The sequence below is a fragment of the Peromyscus eremicus genome, chromosome 8b (assembly GCF_949786415.1).
Source record: "Peromyscus eremicus chromosome 8b, PerEre_H2_v1, whole genome shotgun sequence".
NCBI lineage: Eukaryota > Metazoa > Chordata > Mammalia > Rodentia > Cricetidae > Peromyscus > Peromyscus eremicus.
The window spans coordinates 18152390-18166573 of record NC_081424.1 but is presented as its reverse complement, the minus strand read 5'-3'; the positions used below and the strand labels follow the sequence as shown (position 1 = coordinate 18166573).

The 14184-nt window shown below is 37.8% G+C and overlaps 1 protein-coding gene across 3 annotated transcripts in view; it reads right to left on the bottom strand.

Annotated features, from left to right (window-relative positions):
• Rfx6 (regulatory factor X6) overlaps positions 1-14184 on the bottom strand; it is a 52556-nt gene that overhangs the window by 14270 nt on the left and 24102 nt on the right. For all 3 annotated transcript variants that reach the window (XM_059272571.1, XM_059272569.1, XM_059272570.1), the window contains 5 exons: positions 7333-7440; positions 4188-4265; positions 3984-4097; positions 2314-2363; positions 367-526 (listed from right to left, as the gene is read on the bottom strand). In XM_059272571.1, coding sequence (XP_059128554.1) covers positions 367-526; positions 2314-2363; positions 3984-4097; positions 4188-4265; positions 7333-7440 — 510 coding nt within the window. The remainder of the gene's footprint in view (positions 1-366; positions 527-2313; positions 2364-3983; positions 4098-4187; positions 4266-7332; positions 7441-14184) is intronic.

Genomic DNA, 14184 nt, shown 5'->3' with positions numbered 1-14184 from the left:
TGCTTTTGAGACTACAGTAACATTACTTTTGAAATAAATTAGAATCACAGAAACACTGCAAAACAAGTGTAGAGAATTTCAGAGTGCTGTCCATCCAATTTCTTATACTATATACATCCTATTACATGGGCATTATCTATTTCTGAAAGCAGGATATTAATGCGTGTACTGTACAGTTAGCTAAAACACAGACATACAGATATAATTCTATACCTATGCATCCTCTCTCAGGTCTAGTATTTGCTCTAGGTTACACATTTCATCTTGATGTTGCATGCTTCGTTTCCTTCAAATTGTGAAAGATCTTTAATTGGAAGAGTCGTTCCCTTTGACTTGGGTGACTCATATTCTCGGCGGACCCCATACCTGAGCAAGATGCAAGAAAGATGTCTGTCGCTTCAGAGAAGACACGAATCTTCGCACAATGGGGATTTTCTTGTCAGTTAGGGCTTCTGGCAAGTTTTCCAAGGATGAAACAACCCACTGTTCCCAATTTTTAGCAAAATTTCTTATGTCTGATAGCAAGCTACAAAGAAAACGCTGGGTTAGGTGTTGCATTGTTCAAAAACGTATTGAATATCTGCATTTCAATGGATGGATCCTGTTGGACAGCGCTTCCAAAAGCATGAATTTGAAACCTAACAGACTCAGCCTGGAGCTGCTGTATATGATCTTAATAAAAATGCTCAATTTCCTCAAACTCCAGCTTCCTCATCTATTAAACGGGACTAAGAACAGTATCTGGTCATGGGATTATTTTAAGAATTACATGAAATGACTCATGGGAAATATCCTTGTTTGAGCCTAGCCCGAAAGTAGTAATCAATAGGTTCCTTATTATTATTAACTCACAATTCATTATTTTCTGTGAAATACATTTCTTGGGAAAATGTGTCAGCTTTTTGTTACATATTTGACTTCTTAGATGATACTATGTTGAGACTGTAAAATTATATGTATTTAATCAGTTTAATTAAATATATATTCTTATCATCCAAGTATAATTGTATGTGACAGGTGATCAAAAACGTACTACTTATAGAATCCACTTAAAATTGCAAACTTTGGCAGCGTGTAAGAACATATAAATATTTAAAACTCTAAAATCCTCATATTTGTTTCGCAGAAGCAGTCTATGTGTGGTTGATGAGTTTGTATGTGGGAAGCAGTGATAAAACATAGGGAAAAGCCGAGTTTCGGTCAAACTCTGGGGTCTAGCTGCCGCTGGGACATTAATGAACTCTCCACATCCAGCTTCCTCATTTGGTAATTTTGGATTATAATATTCACTCTTGAATAATGTTTAAGCATTTATTTTTCATTTAACGATAATGTGTGAACTAAATAAATGGCAGTATTCTCTGAATAATGGGAAAGTATGCCTTCCCTTAAAAGGAGAGCTCTGAGCCGTACACAATAATGTGGAAATGTTCTCGGAGGAACTGCAACAATGTTAATATTGTGCTTTCAGTTTTTCAATTATCTATAGTCAAAGGTATTTTGAGAAAAAATGATTGAATGAAGCTCAGCTGTTACTACTGTTTTAGATAGTCATGAATTATCATGTGTAAATGACTCAGAGTATAGATTAGATGCTTGAAGTGCTCCATGGATAATTGAAAAAACTATTGACCAGACCAAGGCCAACTATTACATAAAGAGAGAAAAGATGTCAAAAATAAATATTTCTATCAACCAATGTGCATTTGATCACTACATGAAGGCATAATTTAGTTTGTGGCCTCTGTCTAAAAATAACTTACATTATTTCACAGACTTTTTTTGAGAGAAAAATTTGCTCATTTCCCCCCAAAGTTATGTTTTCACCCTGGAAATGGCTGTGTTAAAAATCTCCCCACACATTTTAAATAAAGTATTTAAGATCTTATTTCTTTACTGAAAGAAGGTCGTAATTTCATTATGCCACTTCCTGATTTTGCAGATTAAGTTAATCATCTCCAAAATTCCCTCACAGATTTCATTATTTTGCTTATTTTTCCCATTGACTATCCCATGCATTCTCCATCTAGTCTTCATTGAAGAACTTTGAAGCACATTGGAGGTCGACCATGTTTGGATACCAACTTTTTCTTTCACTTTGGCAGGTCTCACAGTGAAGATATTTTAGGTTTTCATTTTACCCATTTTATTCTCTGATGCCCAAATATGAAGACCCCTTCCAGGTGATAGAAAGAAAAAAAAAGTATTCTTGATAAAAGAATGAATTCCAAGCCAATGTTTTTCATTAACATGTGTATGAGGTGAAACTGCTATTCTTATGAGGACCTGTCTTGTTTTATTAGCTGAACATACCTTTCAGGCATTTCTTGCATTGTGGCAGGAATGAGGACATCTGTAAGAACCTTAACCAAAGCAAACAGAGTTAATATAAACCTTTAGAAATGATTGTGATTAGAGCTTTGGGAGAGTGGGCTTGTGTCTTACCACCCAGGTTTAGGCAGAGCTAAGAACTGAACCAAGACCTCTAGGACGCTAGGCCAGCAATCTGCCCGGCGAGCTTCATCCCCAGCACCAGAAATGATTATTGATTGATTACTTTTACTTGTTACTTTCCTAGAGAGTAACATGATTTCTTTCTGAGGGTTAGAATTTTCTCCCACAAGAGTGGGTATGTGGGATTTGTATGTGAACATAGGAGACAGTTAACAGCCCTCCTGTGAATTACTCGTGGATTGGTCTTGCTAATCACACACTGTTTTGCAGACTAGCAGTTAGATGCTGTCTGTAAGTGGGGAAAAACCTTACAGATGCTCAGTTTACACTGCTTTATTTGCTGTGCCCTTTGTGCCTCCCTGGTCCTGCCATGAGGAAGAGAACTAAATGTCTTTATTGATACTTAGAACAGGACATTCTTGCATTGGGCTAAAATTTTAAAAATAATTTGTGCATGGGTTGGGGGAAAGGTGGGTGTGTGAAAGTTATTTCTCAGAAGAGCTGAATTGTTATCCCAATGGGGTCGCTCTGACGGTGACAGCTGTGTATCTGAGCCTAGGTCTCTCCCGTGTTCATTCAGAGCCACCTTATGTCCACTTTCTCAAGTGGTGAGCATTACAGACAATCGCGTAGCGCAAACTGAATCTTTCTTTGTAAATATTGGCATTTGTTTAATAAAAAAAAAGAAACAAAACAAAGATGGTCCTTGCTCTTTCTTGTCCATCAATGTGAGCCTGAAGTGAAGGCGAGAAAACCCTGCACTTGGCTCTGCATTCTCTCGCTTTGTGATTACTGAGCAGAGAATGAACATGTGGCCCCTCACTTCCTATCCTCAAGTCAAGCTGTCAACTGTTTGCAAAGCTGCCTCTGAATGATATAGCTGGTGTCTCCTCTAGTTTTCCGAAAACCTGAGAACGAAGAAGTAACTAATTTGCCCAAAATGTTTGAACTTTCTTGCCAACTCAGAATACGTTCTCAAAGGATAATTTATGGTTTTCCATATAACAACTTGGCAGGTAAATGCAGGCAAGCTCATTTTAAGGTGCAATATTATTCCCCCCCCCTCTGTTTGGGCCTTCTTACAACTGTGGAAGATGTTCTCTCCCTCCCCAATAAATGTTTGGCTGGGTCAACCAGGTTATCTGTCCCAGGATCTGTTCTTGTGACCATTCTGAAGAAATATGTAGACTCTTATTGGGTTAAGGACAGAAATGGACATTAATGCATTTAAGTTAGAGATTTTCAAGGTGTTTATCCAATGAGAGTATTTAATTCTGCTTTCTCCTGAGATGGTAGATGTTGTATTATGTTAATATGAAAACATCTCATAGAGGTAAACAAAATTCCATAAACTTTTCAAATATTAGCCACCACATCTTATTTTGGATTGCTCTTAGATGTAAACAGACATTGAGTTGGTTTTGTTTACTGTAAAAAGGTTTTTAAATAATTGTAAATATTTTACAAGCATTCAGGGTGTAATTTAAGGACATAAATTCTTCATGCTTAAGGCAACCCAAGGAGCTTACCTTATAAAGAATTGAGTCACAAACACAGAAAATGTCAATGATAACAGGATTTTCCAGCAGGGGAAGGAGATGGTCAGGCATTCCTTGCCAAAAGTGCAGTAAGAAATGCTGGATCTAATTGTAGAGCAAAGAGCACATTGAACTTATTAAGAACAGGATGTGAATGTTTGCATAATGCCATAGAGAAGCATTCTGTAACCTCACCTCTTCAAAGTTCCCATTGATTGCGTTGTCAAGGATACACTGGCAGTGAGTTTTGTACATCATTATGAGAGTATCAACCTATGTTAGGGAAGAAAAAGCTTAACTAAGGAATTTTTTAATTTGTTATTTATTTATTTCATACTTTGATGCTCCTGTTATAGGCCAGGCATTTTGCTCAGTGCAAAGGACCTAGAACAAGGAGCAGATCCTTACTTATCTCAAGATTACTGCCCAGCAAAGGAAAAGGATGAGGAAATTGGTGATCTGATGCCATACAACATGATAAGATGTAACATGATACAACATGCTATTAATAAGAGCATTTTACAAGGTAGTAGCAAGGGAACCATTGGCTAAAATATCATCTTAATTTTCTGCATAAAAAATATGTTTTATTAGAAAAAATGAATGTACAACATCAAAATGCATCAACTTTTTGTTGTTGTTTTTGAGACAAGGTCTTGCTATGTAGCCCTGGCCAACTTGAAATTCACTATATGGACCAAGCTGGCTTTAGACTCACAGACATCTGCCTGCTTTCCTCCTCCCAAGCGCTAGAATAAGAGGTGTCCTACCACATATCTGACCTAAACTACATCAACTCTTTGGATGCTGGGAGCAGTGTGGTGTAGTGGTTTCAGGTTTTGACTCTAGAGTCACCTCAATAAAAGTTCTAAATGAATTAACACACACAAAGTGGTTAGTGTATGTTTGAAAAAAGGATGAATGTTAGCTCTTTGGATCACAGCAGCATCTTATGGTGGTGTGGTCATCGCCTGGCCTACCATTTTGCATTTTACCTCTTATTATGAAGACAGCATCCATCTTTATGGTCTAGTTTGCCCCTAAATAATGACAGCATGAAAATTAGTAGTCTCTTTCCAAGGAGTTATGTTGACCACAGGATATCTCCAGCAGGATGTTCGCATCAAAGCAAATGAAACTTGCTCTACACTTTAGGCAAAACTGTTATTTTCAGATAGGTCACCAAGGCAAACCTTTTACATGAGAGTAAGGACAGTATGAAGGATGGAAGGGAAGCCATAAGATTTTCGAAATCCTGATACTGTTAGGAAATACAAAGGGTATCAGTGGGAGAAGGGAAAGCAGAAAAATGTAGGTAACTTGGGTACGTATATGATCAAAGTGAGTAATATACATGTATGAAAATTTTATAATGCAATCACTTTGTTCATTTTACATAATTTAATAAAAATTAACATGTCGGGCTCCAAAATCTACTAATATAATTACAAATTCTAGTTTATGTGTTGCTTTTTTTCAAATATGCTGCTTTACACACAGCTCAGCCGACATTTTAGATCTTATCATTAGTATTTCATGTGTTTATCCAATATTTACATGCCTTATGACACTAAACTTTAATTGTAGTGTACTTGCATTCTTCAGAAACACATTTGATTTTATTTTCTGAGGATAGATGTCATTTTAGTCATTACCAGAAAGAGTCAAGGCTCAGGTCAATTATAGACAGTGAACAGGGAGTGGAGTTGACCTCCACCTTGAGTGACCACAACAGAATGAAAGTGCAGTCCCCCCCCCGCCCCCCCCCCTGGCTGTTGGCAATGACATTTACTGGGATCAGCTCCTCACTGAGCATTCTCCACTATTTCTGCCCCTGGCTTCAGTCCCAACCTCTTTCTAGGATCTGATAGATAGATCACCTGTGGATCTTGGCAACTGTAGGAAGGTAAAAGGGCTAAGCTGTATTTCAGGACAAAGAGAAGGATGTCAGTCCCTGGACTTGTGAAAGAGTTCACTGGGAATGAACTTAGAAGGCAGGGGGTCTCATAATCAATCACCCTGGGTACCTGAGTGAGAAATGACCTACCAGAATTTTAATGTGAAAGGTTGGAATTCCTCGGAGGCCAGCAGAGAAACTGAAATAAACTATTGGCCCGTGTGCCTCACCTCTCTATTTTTCTCTGTCACTTGCCTCCTTCTCTAGTTCTCACCAGGTATATTTACACAGTAAACATTTTCATGGCATGCTTGCATGCAAGCAACCCTCTCCACAAAGGAGAGCCAATAGCACTCTCCCTCCAAGAAATGAAGAAACACTGATTTCCACAGCTCCCCCCCGCCACAAGCTCCCACATGTTAACATTGATTCCAATTTCTCTAGTATGGAGTAATTATATCTATAAATAAAAAGTGTGCTAACCTAGAGAACTGTGATTTGAAGTGTGAAGAGAAGGGAATGGATATATTCAACATCTGAAAATTATCTTCACTACTTGGTCTCTTCTTACCTGGCATGGTCGTTATGGCATTCAAATGGGTCCTATAGTTACTCTGCATCTCTATTTATGTATCAATAGTTTAAAAAAAAAACAACATCCTATTTTTGTTTCCTCTTTTACAAAACTCCTATTGCTAAAATGATTTAGTTGAATATTAATGACATCCTTGTGTGTTTGTACCTCAAAATATGAAATGTGTCAAAAAGCACTTTCATCCAATGTGAATATAATGAGCTTTACTTGAAAGAAACACATAAAGATTGTTAAGCTCTGATTCAATAATGGTACCCACTAATAAAGAGCCAGTGATTCCCCACCAAATGACTTTAGAAGTGCAGAAATAAGAGAAGATTTGGTGTGAGACATTATTAAAGATGAATTGGAAATTCTTATTGAGGGATACTTATAGGATGAACCCAGTGAAAACAATTCTCCCTTGACATCTTGTGTAGCCCTTACATTTCCTTAGCATCTCCTTCATTGCTAGGAACAGGTTTCGTCCTAGAGAAATGTTCGGTGACTATTTATTGAAATAAAATGGAACTAACAAAAAAACATAAAGCTTACCACTGAAAATCTGGATGCAATAAACACAGTATAGTTTTTTTCCTCAATTTTGAATTTTAAATAAAAATAATCTTTAGCCTTTTGGGATTTATTTTACCACCTTCTGATTATGCACTATCATAGAGATGGTAAATAATTAATTGAAAAGTGTTTAATCAATGTTAGTAAACATTTGTCTCTCCTATAAATCAATCAATTCTGTTTGATAATGCAGATTTTTGACTGCTTCCTGCAAGTGCCATAAGATTCCTAACGAAAGGAGATACGGAGCCAACATATCAGAAAATCGATAGGGAAGTGCCTTTAATTGATACCTTGTCCTTAGAAATGCATCCTTGGTACACAAGATGTTGAGCACTGGGGAATTCTGGAAGAAGTGTTCCTGTTTTTGAGCTAAGGGAGTATTTTCGAGTAAAACCACCCTGTAATTAACAGAGGCACAAAAAGAAATGTCATGGTTATGAACTCCAAATTCGGTAATGAAACAGAAATGAACATTTCAAACTGTGTACATTTAGAGGTTTGGGTAAATTGTATAACCGAATTAACCAGATAAATCAGCCAATTTGCTCCCAAATGTTAAGTAACTTCATCATCAAAATATTTTCCCTCCCACTCGGGAGTTTTGTTTTGAATGTTTGCCATTTTTAGAGAGCAAACTTAAGTTCATATTTGTTAATGGTACATTTTGGAAAGTCTACTGCTGGAATTGCTAAAATTATTTTAGCTGCAAAATCAAGGGTTGCTGGATCCCAACTGTGTGCTTCCCAGTAACATAAGCAAGATGATGAGAACTAGATCCACTTGCTGAGTCTCAGGTGGATTAATTACTGCTAGGACTTTATCAGCATCCAAGTCTTCTGGTTTCCAAACTTGTAATTTGAACTTCTCTACATCAGCGCCCCACACACTGAATACGGAAGTTTGTCATTCTTTTGCATCTCTGGAGGAAAACAGTCTTCAGCAAATTCCAAAAAAAAAAAAAAATTGCACAGACATATTGTGTGATATGTGTAATACTGCAGACACCTGTGGGAAACCCACACAGGAAGAGTGGATGTCTGTTTATAATGTCCCACAGGCCAGAACTGATTGTTCCCGCTCTAGAAACAGAAGTTAACCAACTTTTCAGAGGAAGTTATCCTTGGGAGGAAGGAACAGAAGAACCAGGAGTTCAAGGGCAGCCTCCATGGCACAGAGAGCCTGAGGCAACCTTGACCACCTGAGACCCTGTTTCAGAAAACAAAAATTAAAACTAACAGAAAAATTTGAATAGATGTGGTTACAATCAAAAGTTTGAGTCAGGAATAAAATTACAAATATGGTAAAGGATGGGAAGGAAGGAATTTTGTCCTGTCTTCTAGCATCTCCAGACTTCTGGGTTTCTCATGTTCATCTATGTCGTGTTGAGTAAGTTTACTATACTAAAGATTGATTACTGACGTACACATGCAGGGTTTCCACCCTGTCTTACCAGTACCAGGCTTTGAACAACCTTCTAGAATTTTCATGGTAAAACAACAAAAAAGTTTGGAAGACTCTTGAGTCTTTAAACATCAAATACTTTAAAAATCACTGGTTTCATATGGAAAGATTCTATATAAGCATGTAAACCAATTTTATATTAACATGCAAACCAGTTTTTCCTAATTGCTATAAATTTTAGCCCTAATCTCTATTTTCAAGCGTGATAAATATTAAATAAAAACTTAAGAATAGTCAAGAACTATTACAGAAATAATCTTCATATGCTGATATAATTGCAAGTTGATTTCAACCCACTCCATTTAATTAGTCTTCATAATTCAAGATTTATTTCAAAGATTTTCTATGCTTTCGGTTTGCCATGTATTTTGAACACTGTCAGTGGACCATCAAAGATGAGTACTGTAGGCCAAAAAGAAAAACAACGCTGACTTAGGAAAATAAAGAATTTTGTTTTTGTTGTTTGTTTGTTGGTGTGGTTTTGTTTGTTTGTTTGTTTGTTTGTTTGTTTTCAAGATGAGGTTTCTCTGTCAACAGCCCTGACTGTCCTAGAGCTCGCTTCAAACTCACAGAAATTCATCTGCCTCTGACTCCTGAGTGCTGAGACGAAAGCTATGCGTCACCATGCCTGGCTAGAATTTAGAGGTTTTTGTTTTGTTGTTGTTGTTGTTGTTGGTTTCTTTTTTGGTTTTTCGAGACAGGGTTTCTCTGTGTAGCTTTGGAGCCTGTCCTGGAACTCACTCTGTAACACAGGCTGACCTCGAACTCACAGAGATCCACCTGCCTCTGCCTCCCAAGTGCTGGGATTAAAGTCGTGCACCACCACCACTAGAATTTAGTTTTTAATGAAAGGACAGTTTTATCCTCATTGTAAAGCCTGAAACATCAAAACTTCTAGGGGAAAAAAAACAGCATAGGCAGTACTCTTTACAATATCAGTATAGGAAAGGACTTTCTGAATAGAACTCCATGTGTATAGGAATTAAGATCTACAATTTATACATGGGACCTCATAAAACTAAAAGCCTTCTATACAGCTAAGGCAACAGTCAAGCAAATGAAGAGGGAGCCCAGAGGCTGGGAAAGGACCTTTGCCAGCTAGCTATGCATCTGAGAGAGGATATATATCCAGAATGTAGAAAGAGCTCAAAAAACCAGTCAAAAATCACGATCCAAATAAAAAGCAGACTGTAGATTTGAACAGAGAGTTTGCAATTGAAGAAATAAAAATAGCTAAGAAATATCTCAAAAAAAATTGTTCATTTTTTTCTAGCTGTTAGAGAAATGAAAACCAAAGCAACTATGAGATTTCATCTTACCCCCCGTCAGAATGGTAAAGATCAACAAAACAACTGAAAACAAATGCCGGCCAGCAGGTCGAGGAAGGGAACCCTCATTCACTGTTGGCGGGACTGCAAACCGGTGCGGCCACTATAGAAATCAGTATGGAGAAACCTCAAAAAGCTAGAAATGTATCTACTGTGTAACTCAGCTATTTCACTCTTTGGAGTATGCCCAAGGGACTAGGCATCCTACTTCACAGATACTTGCTCAGCCATGTTCATTGCTCTATCCACAATAGCTAAGAAATGGAAATAACCTAAATGTTCTATGACTGACGAATATATAATGAAAATGTGGCACACGTACACTATGGAATACTATTCAGCCATAAAGAAAACTTAAAATCATAAACTTTTCAAGTAAATGGGTGGAACAAGGAAATATCATAATGCGTTAGCCCAGACCCAGGAAGACAAACACTCACATGTTCTCTCTTATGCATAGTTCCCAGCTCTGAATTTTTAGATCTGAGTATGTAACCTAGAGTAACAGCAGAAACTGGGACAGTAAAGAAGGACCAAGTAGGGGTAGGTGGGGGGAGGTATTCTAGAGAAAGGAGTAGCAGAGCACAATTATATGAAAGGGGAAATGAAAAAATCGGGGGGGGGGGAGCTTTTAAATGGGGAAGGCAGTAAGAATGAGAGGGAGAGAGGGGGTAATAATACTAAGGAAATTTGGAAAAGCCATAGGAATCATGTTATGTTTACCTAAAATTATATATAATGTATATAAGTTGTATATATATATATATATATATAACATACATACATATGTATGTATAGCATATATGTAATTTAAATGAAGTTATCTCATTTTGAGTGACAATGGTCCCCCAAGAGTCATATACTAGTTAACAAAATCCTCAGTACCAGGCTTGAAAAATCTTTCAAGCTGTTGGTCAGGGATATCCACGAGATTCCCCTCCAGCCAATGTAGGTTAGCACTGTGTCCCTTTGTTTCCTCCCATAGTTTACAGGTTAAGTCTATGCTGCTGAAGACACCGCACACTTCATATGTGAGACTTAGAGGAATGGAGCTGGAATTACCCTGGAGGCCTCCTTTCTGAGAACTAATTCTCATAGAACTTGGAGGTAGTATACAAGCTGCCAACGGAGGAAAGCAAGTAACAGTCCTAACCACCTGTGGACCTACAAACCACAACAATGATCAATATGGGCGAGACATCCTCAAAGGTGCAATAGCGGCACTCTTGTCTTGAGGGTAGTCAACATCTGTCTAATTGAACTTAGGACCTCTTCAATAGGAGGGAGTTCATGCCTCGTACTGTAATTCTAACCAACTACTCATGGCTGGTGATGCCATGGAACTTAGAGAACCTACTATTGCCATTTTCCCAAACCTTTTTGGGAAAATGGCATTTTGAACTGCATTCTAAATACTATACTTATCTTTATAACCACAGATAAGTGTAGCTTCACCCCCACCAAAGAAGCTTCTTTGTGCAGTAGATGGAGATCACTACAGGAAGACACACTGGTCAAAATGCAGAGAATAACAGACTGTGAAGTGCCCAGTCCCAATTGATAAAACATAACTCCTGCACCTACACCTCAGGGAACATCATGGGAAAGGAGCCAGACAGATTGTAAGAGCCAAAGGACCAAGACATCTGGTGAGAGAATGTGTCTTCTATATAGAACAGGAAAGCCGTACTATGAAATCACAAGATTATGGTTGTGTAAAGTAGACCCGCATAATAACAATATCAGTTGATATGTCAGCATGGATAGGGGAAATCTCACAAGGTTATACCCCTAGATAAAGAGAGCTATAGATAATTAATGACTTATGAAGCAGGGAGAATCAATCTTCCTCTAGGATGAGCCTCCTAATTGGTTATCCAAATGGTCAGCCCTAAAAATATCTGAATATGAGTGACACTAAATAGACCCAGCAGGTTGTATTTATATATTTTTGTGTATGTATACATACAAAAATAATAATTAAAGAAAAATGAGGAGAAAGAGAAGAAATGAAGTTGGAATGGGTTGGAAGACAGGTGGGTAGATCTGGGAGGAATAAGTGGGTTCCGTGGGGGAGTGAATATGATCAAAATACACTATATGAAGTTCTCAAGGGTTCAAGAAAATATTGTTTAAAAAGTTAGAAAGAAAGTAAGGCTTTCTCAGAGAATGGAAGCAGGATGAGCTGGATATCACCAGGGTTGCTCTGCAAGCTTGCAGAGTATTGCAGGCTGAAATGAAAGAATGCCAGAGAGTACCTTACTCCACACGAAGCAATAAAGAGCTAAGGAAAAAGGTAAATAAATACAAGGTAATTACAAAAGTCAGTTTCAACTCTGCTTTCTGTTTTCACTTGAGTTAAAAGACCAATGCATAGAAAGAAAAGCATTTGCGCTACTGTAACTTTTGTTTGTTACCTCCACATTTTGTTTTTTATATAACTTCATAAACAATAACTGTCAGTGAATGTTTGGTGTCACATATGTATAAAGTGTGATTTGTAATACAACTGAAAAGGATAGGGATGGAGGTGTAAAGTAGTCATTTTCAATGTGTCACTGAAATTTAGTTGATTTAAATTCAGACTGGAGTTTTATAACTTTAGGATACTAAACATGATACAAGTAGTAATTACAAAGAGTCAGAGAATATACACAAAAAGAGTTGAGGAGGAAATTTTACTCTAAAAATTAACTAAACAGAAAAAGGGTATAGTAAATTGAAGGACAAGGAGTGGGGTAGGTCATGCGTGTGTATCTCTGTGTATTGGGGTATTATAAATAAAAATTTCCCAACAAAATTGCTTAGCATGATAGAAAACATCACAGAGTAGAGTATATGCTTCTATCTTAATAGTTGGAAATCTTCACATTGGAAATACGTATGTGTAATTGTAGCTAGCAGTACAGGCGGAAGATGTCCAAGAGGCACACCAGCCCATGGAAAAACTTTTAAAACTACATTTCCTTGGTTATGCTGGGAACTGTGCACAAAGATGGCAAAAGTCATAAATGATACTATGCTCTCTGGAGTGTGTGGCACAGGACCAGAAGGGACTGGCTATCTTTCCGTATCCTCCTTGCTATGGTTGCGCTACAGGAGATGCCAGGTTATGTACTACAGACTGGCCACAGAAGTCTGCTTTGTTTCTTTGGGTTTCTGTTGGGTTTTGTTTCATTTTCTTCTTTTGTGGCTGATGACTTCAGTATTTGTGGGTAAACTATTAATCTTATTGCTAGGAGCCAAAAAGAAGGAACCTACAGAAAAGAGACAAATGTGGTTATAAGGTACGAGTGTCTGACTTGTCAGGAGGACAAAGAAAGGAACTAAGTGGCCCGGGGTGGCTATGTGATGACAAAGGAGGACATGATAACAGTCTGCAAATATTTGAAAAGCATATCCCAAGGAGGGAGAGCTTGAGATTGATCTTGATATAACATTGTTCAACCGGCCATGAATGGTTAATGTGAAGGAGAAACAAACTGGCTCTCAGGGAATTTTCTTCCCTTTAGTTTATGAAAATAAGAGATTATTCTCCAAGGGATGATGGTGACTGATATTCTAGCTGTTTGAGACAAAATTTACCCCAAACCAGAAGAATCACAGGAAAAGGAACCCACACTACTATCACCACCTGATATTTTTTTGACAAGGATGCCAAAAATACTCAGTGGAGAAAAGGCAGAATCTTTAACAAGTAGTGCTGGGGAAAGAGGTTATCTACATCTTGAAGAATGAAAGAAGATCCTGTTTTCATCCTGAACTACATCACTTGCAAATGAATCAAAGACCTTGATGCAAGATTTGAAACTCCAAGACTGCTAGAGAAAAAAGTCAGGAAAACCCTTGAAGAGAACGAAGAAGTGTCTAAGTACCCATCTAGTTGCTTGCAAAATAAGGCCAATGGTTGACAAATGGGACCTTATGAAATTCCAAAGGTTCTATATAGCAAAAGAAGCACTTAAATGAGTCAGAGACAATCTGCAGAGTGAGAGAAATCCTTTCTGGCTATACATCTGACAGAAAAATAATATCTGGTTATACAAGGAATTTTAAAAACTAAACAAGGAAACAACCCAGTTGAGATACAGAATAAGAAATTGAAGCATGCTCCCCAAAGAAGAAACATGAATTTGATAGCCGAGATGACATAGTGGATTAAAAGACTTGCTGTGCAGGGTTTGAATCCTCGTAAGTCACATAAAGTCTCAGAGAGGAAGCCTGTGTCTGTAATCCTGACTCTCCTAAGAGAAGAGAGGTGGAGAAAAGTGGATCCCTTGGATCTCTCTGGCCAGCTGACCTGTTATACACAGCAGCAAACAAAGAGACCCTGTCCCCAAGTGGAAGTTGAGA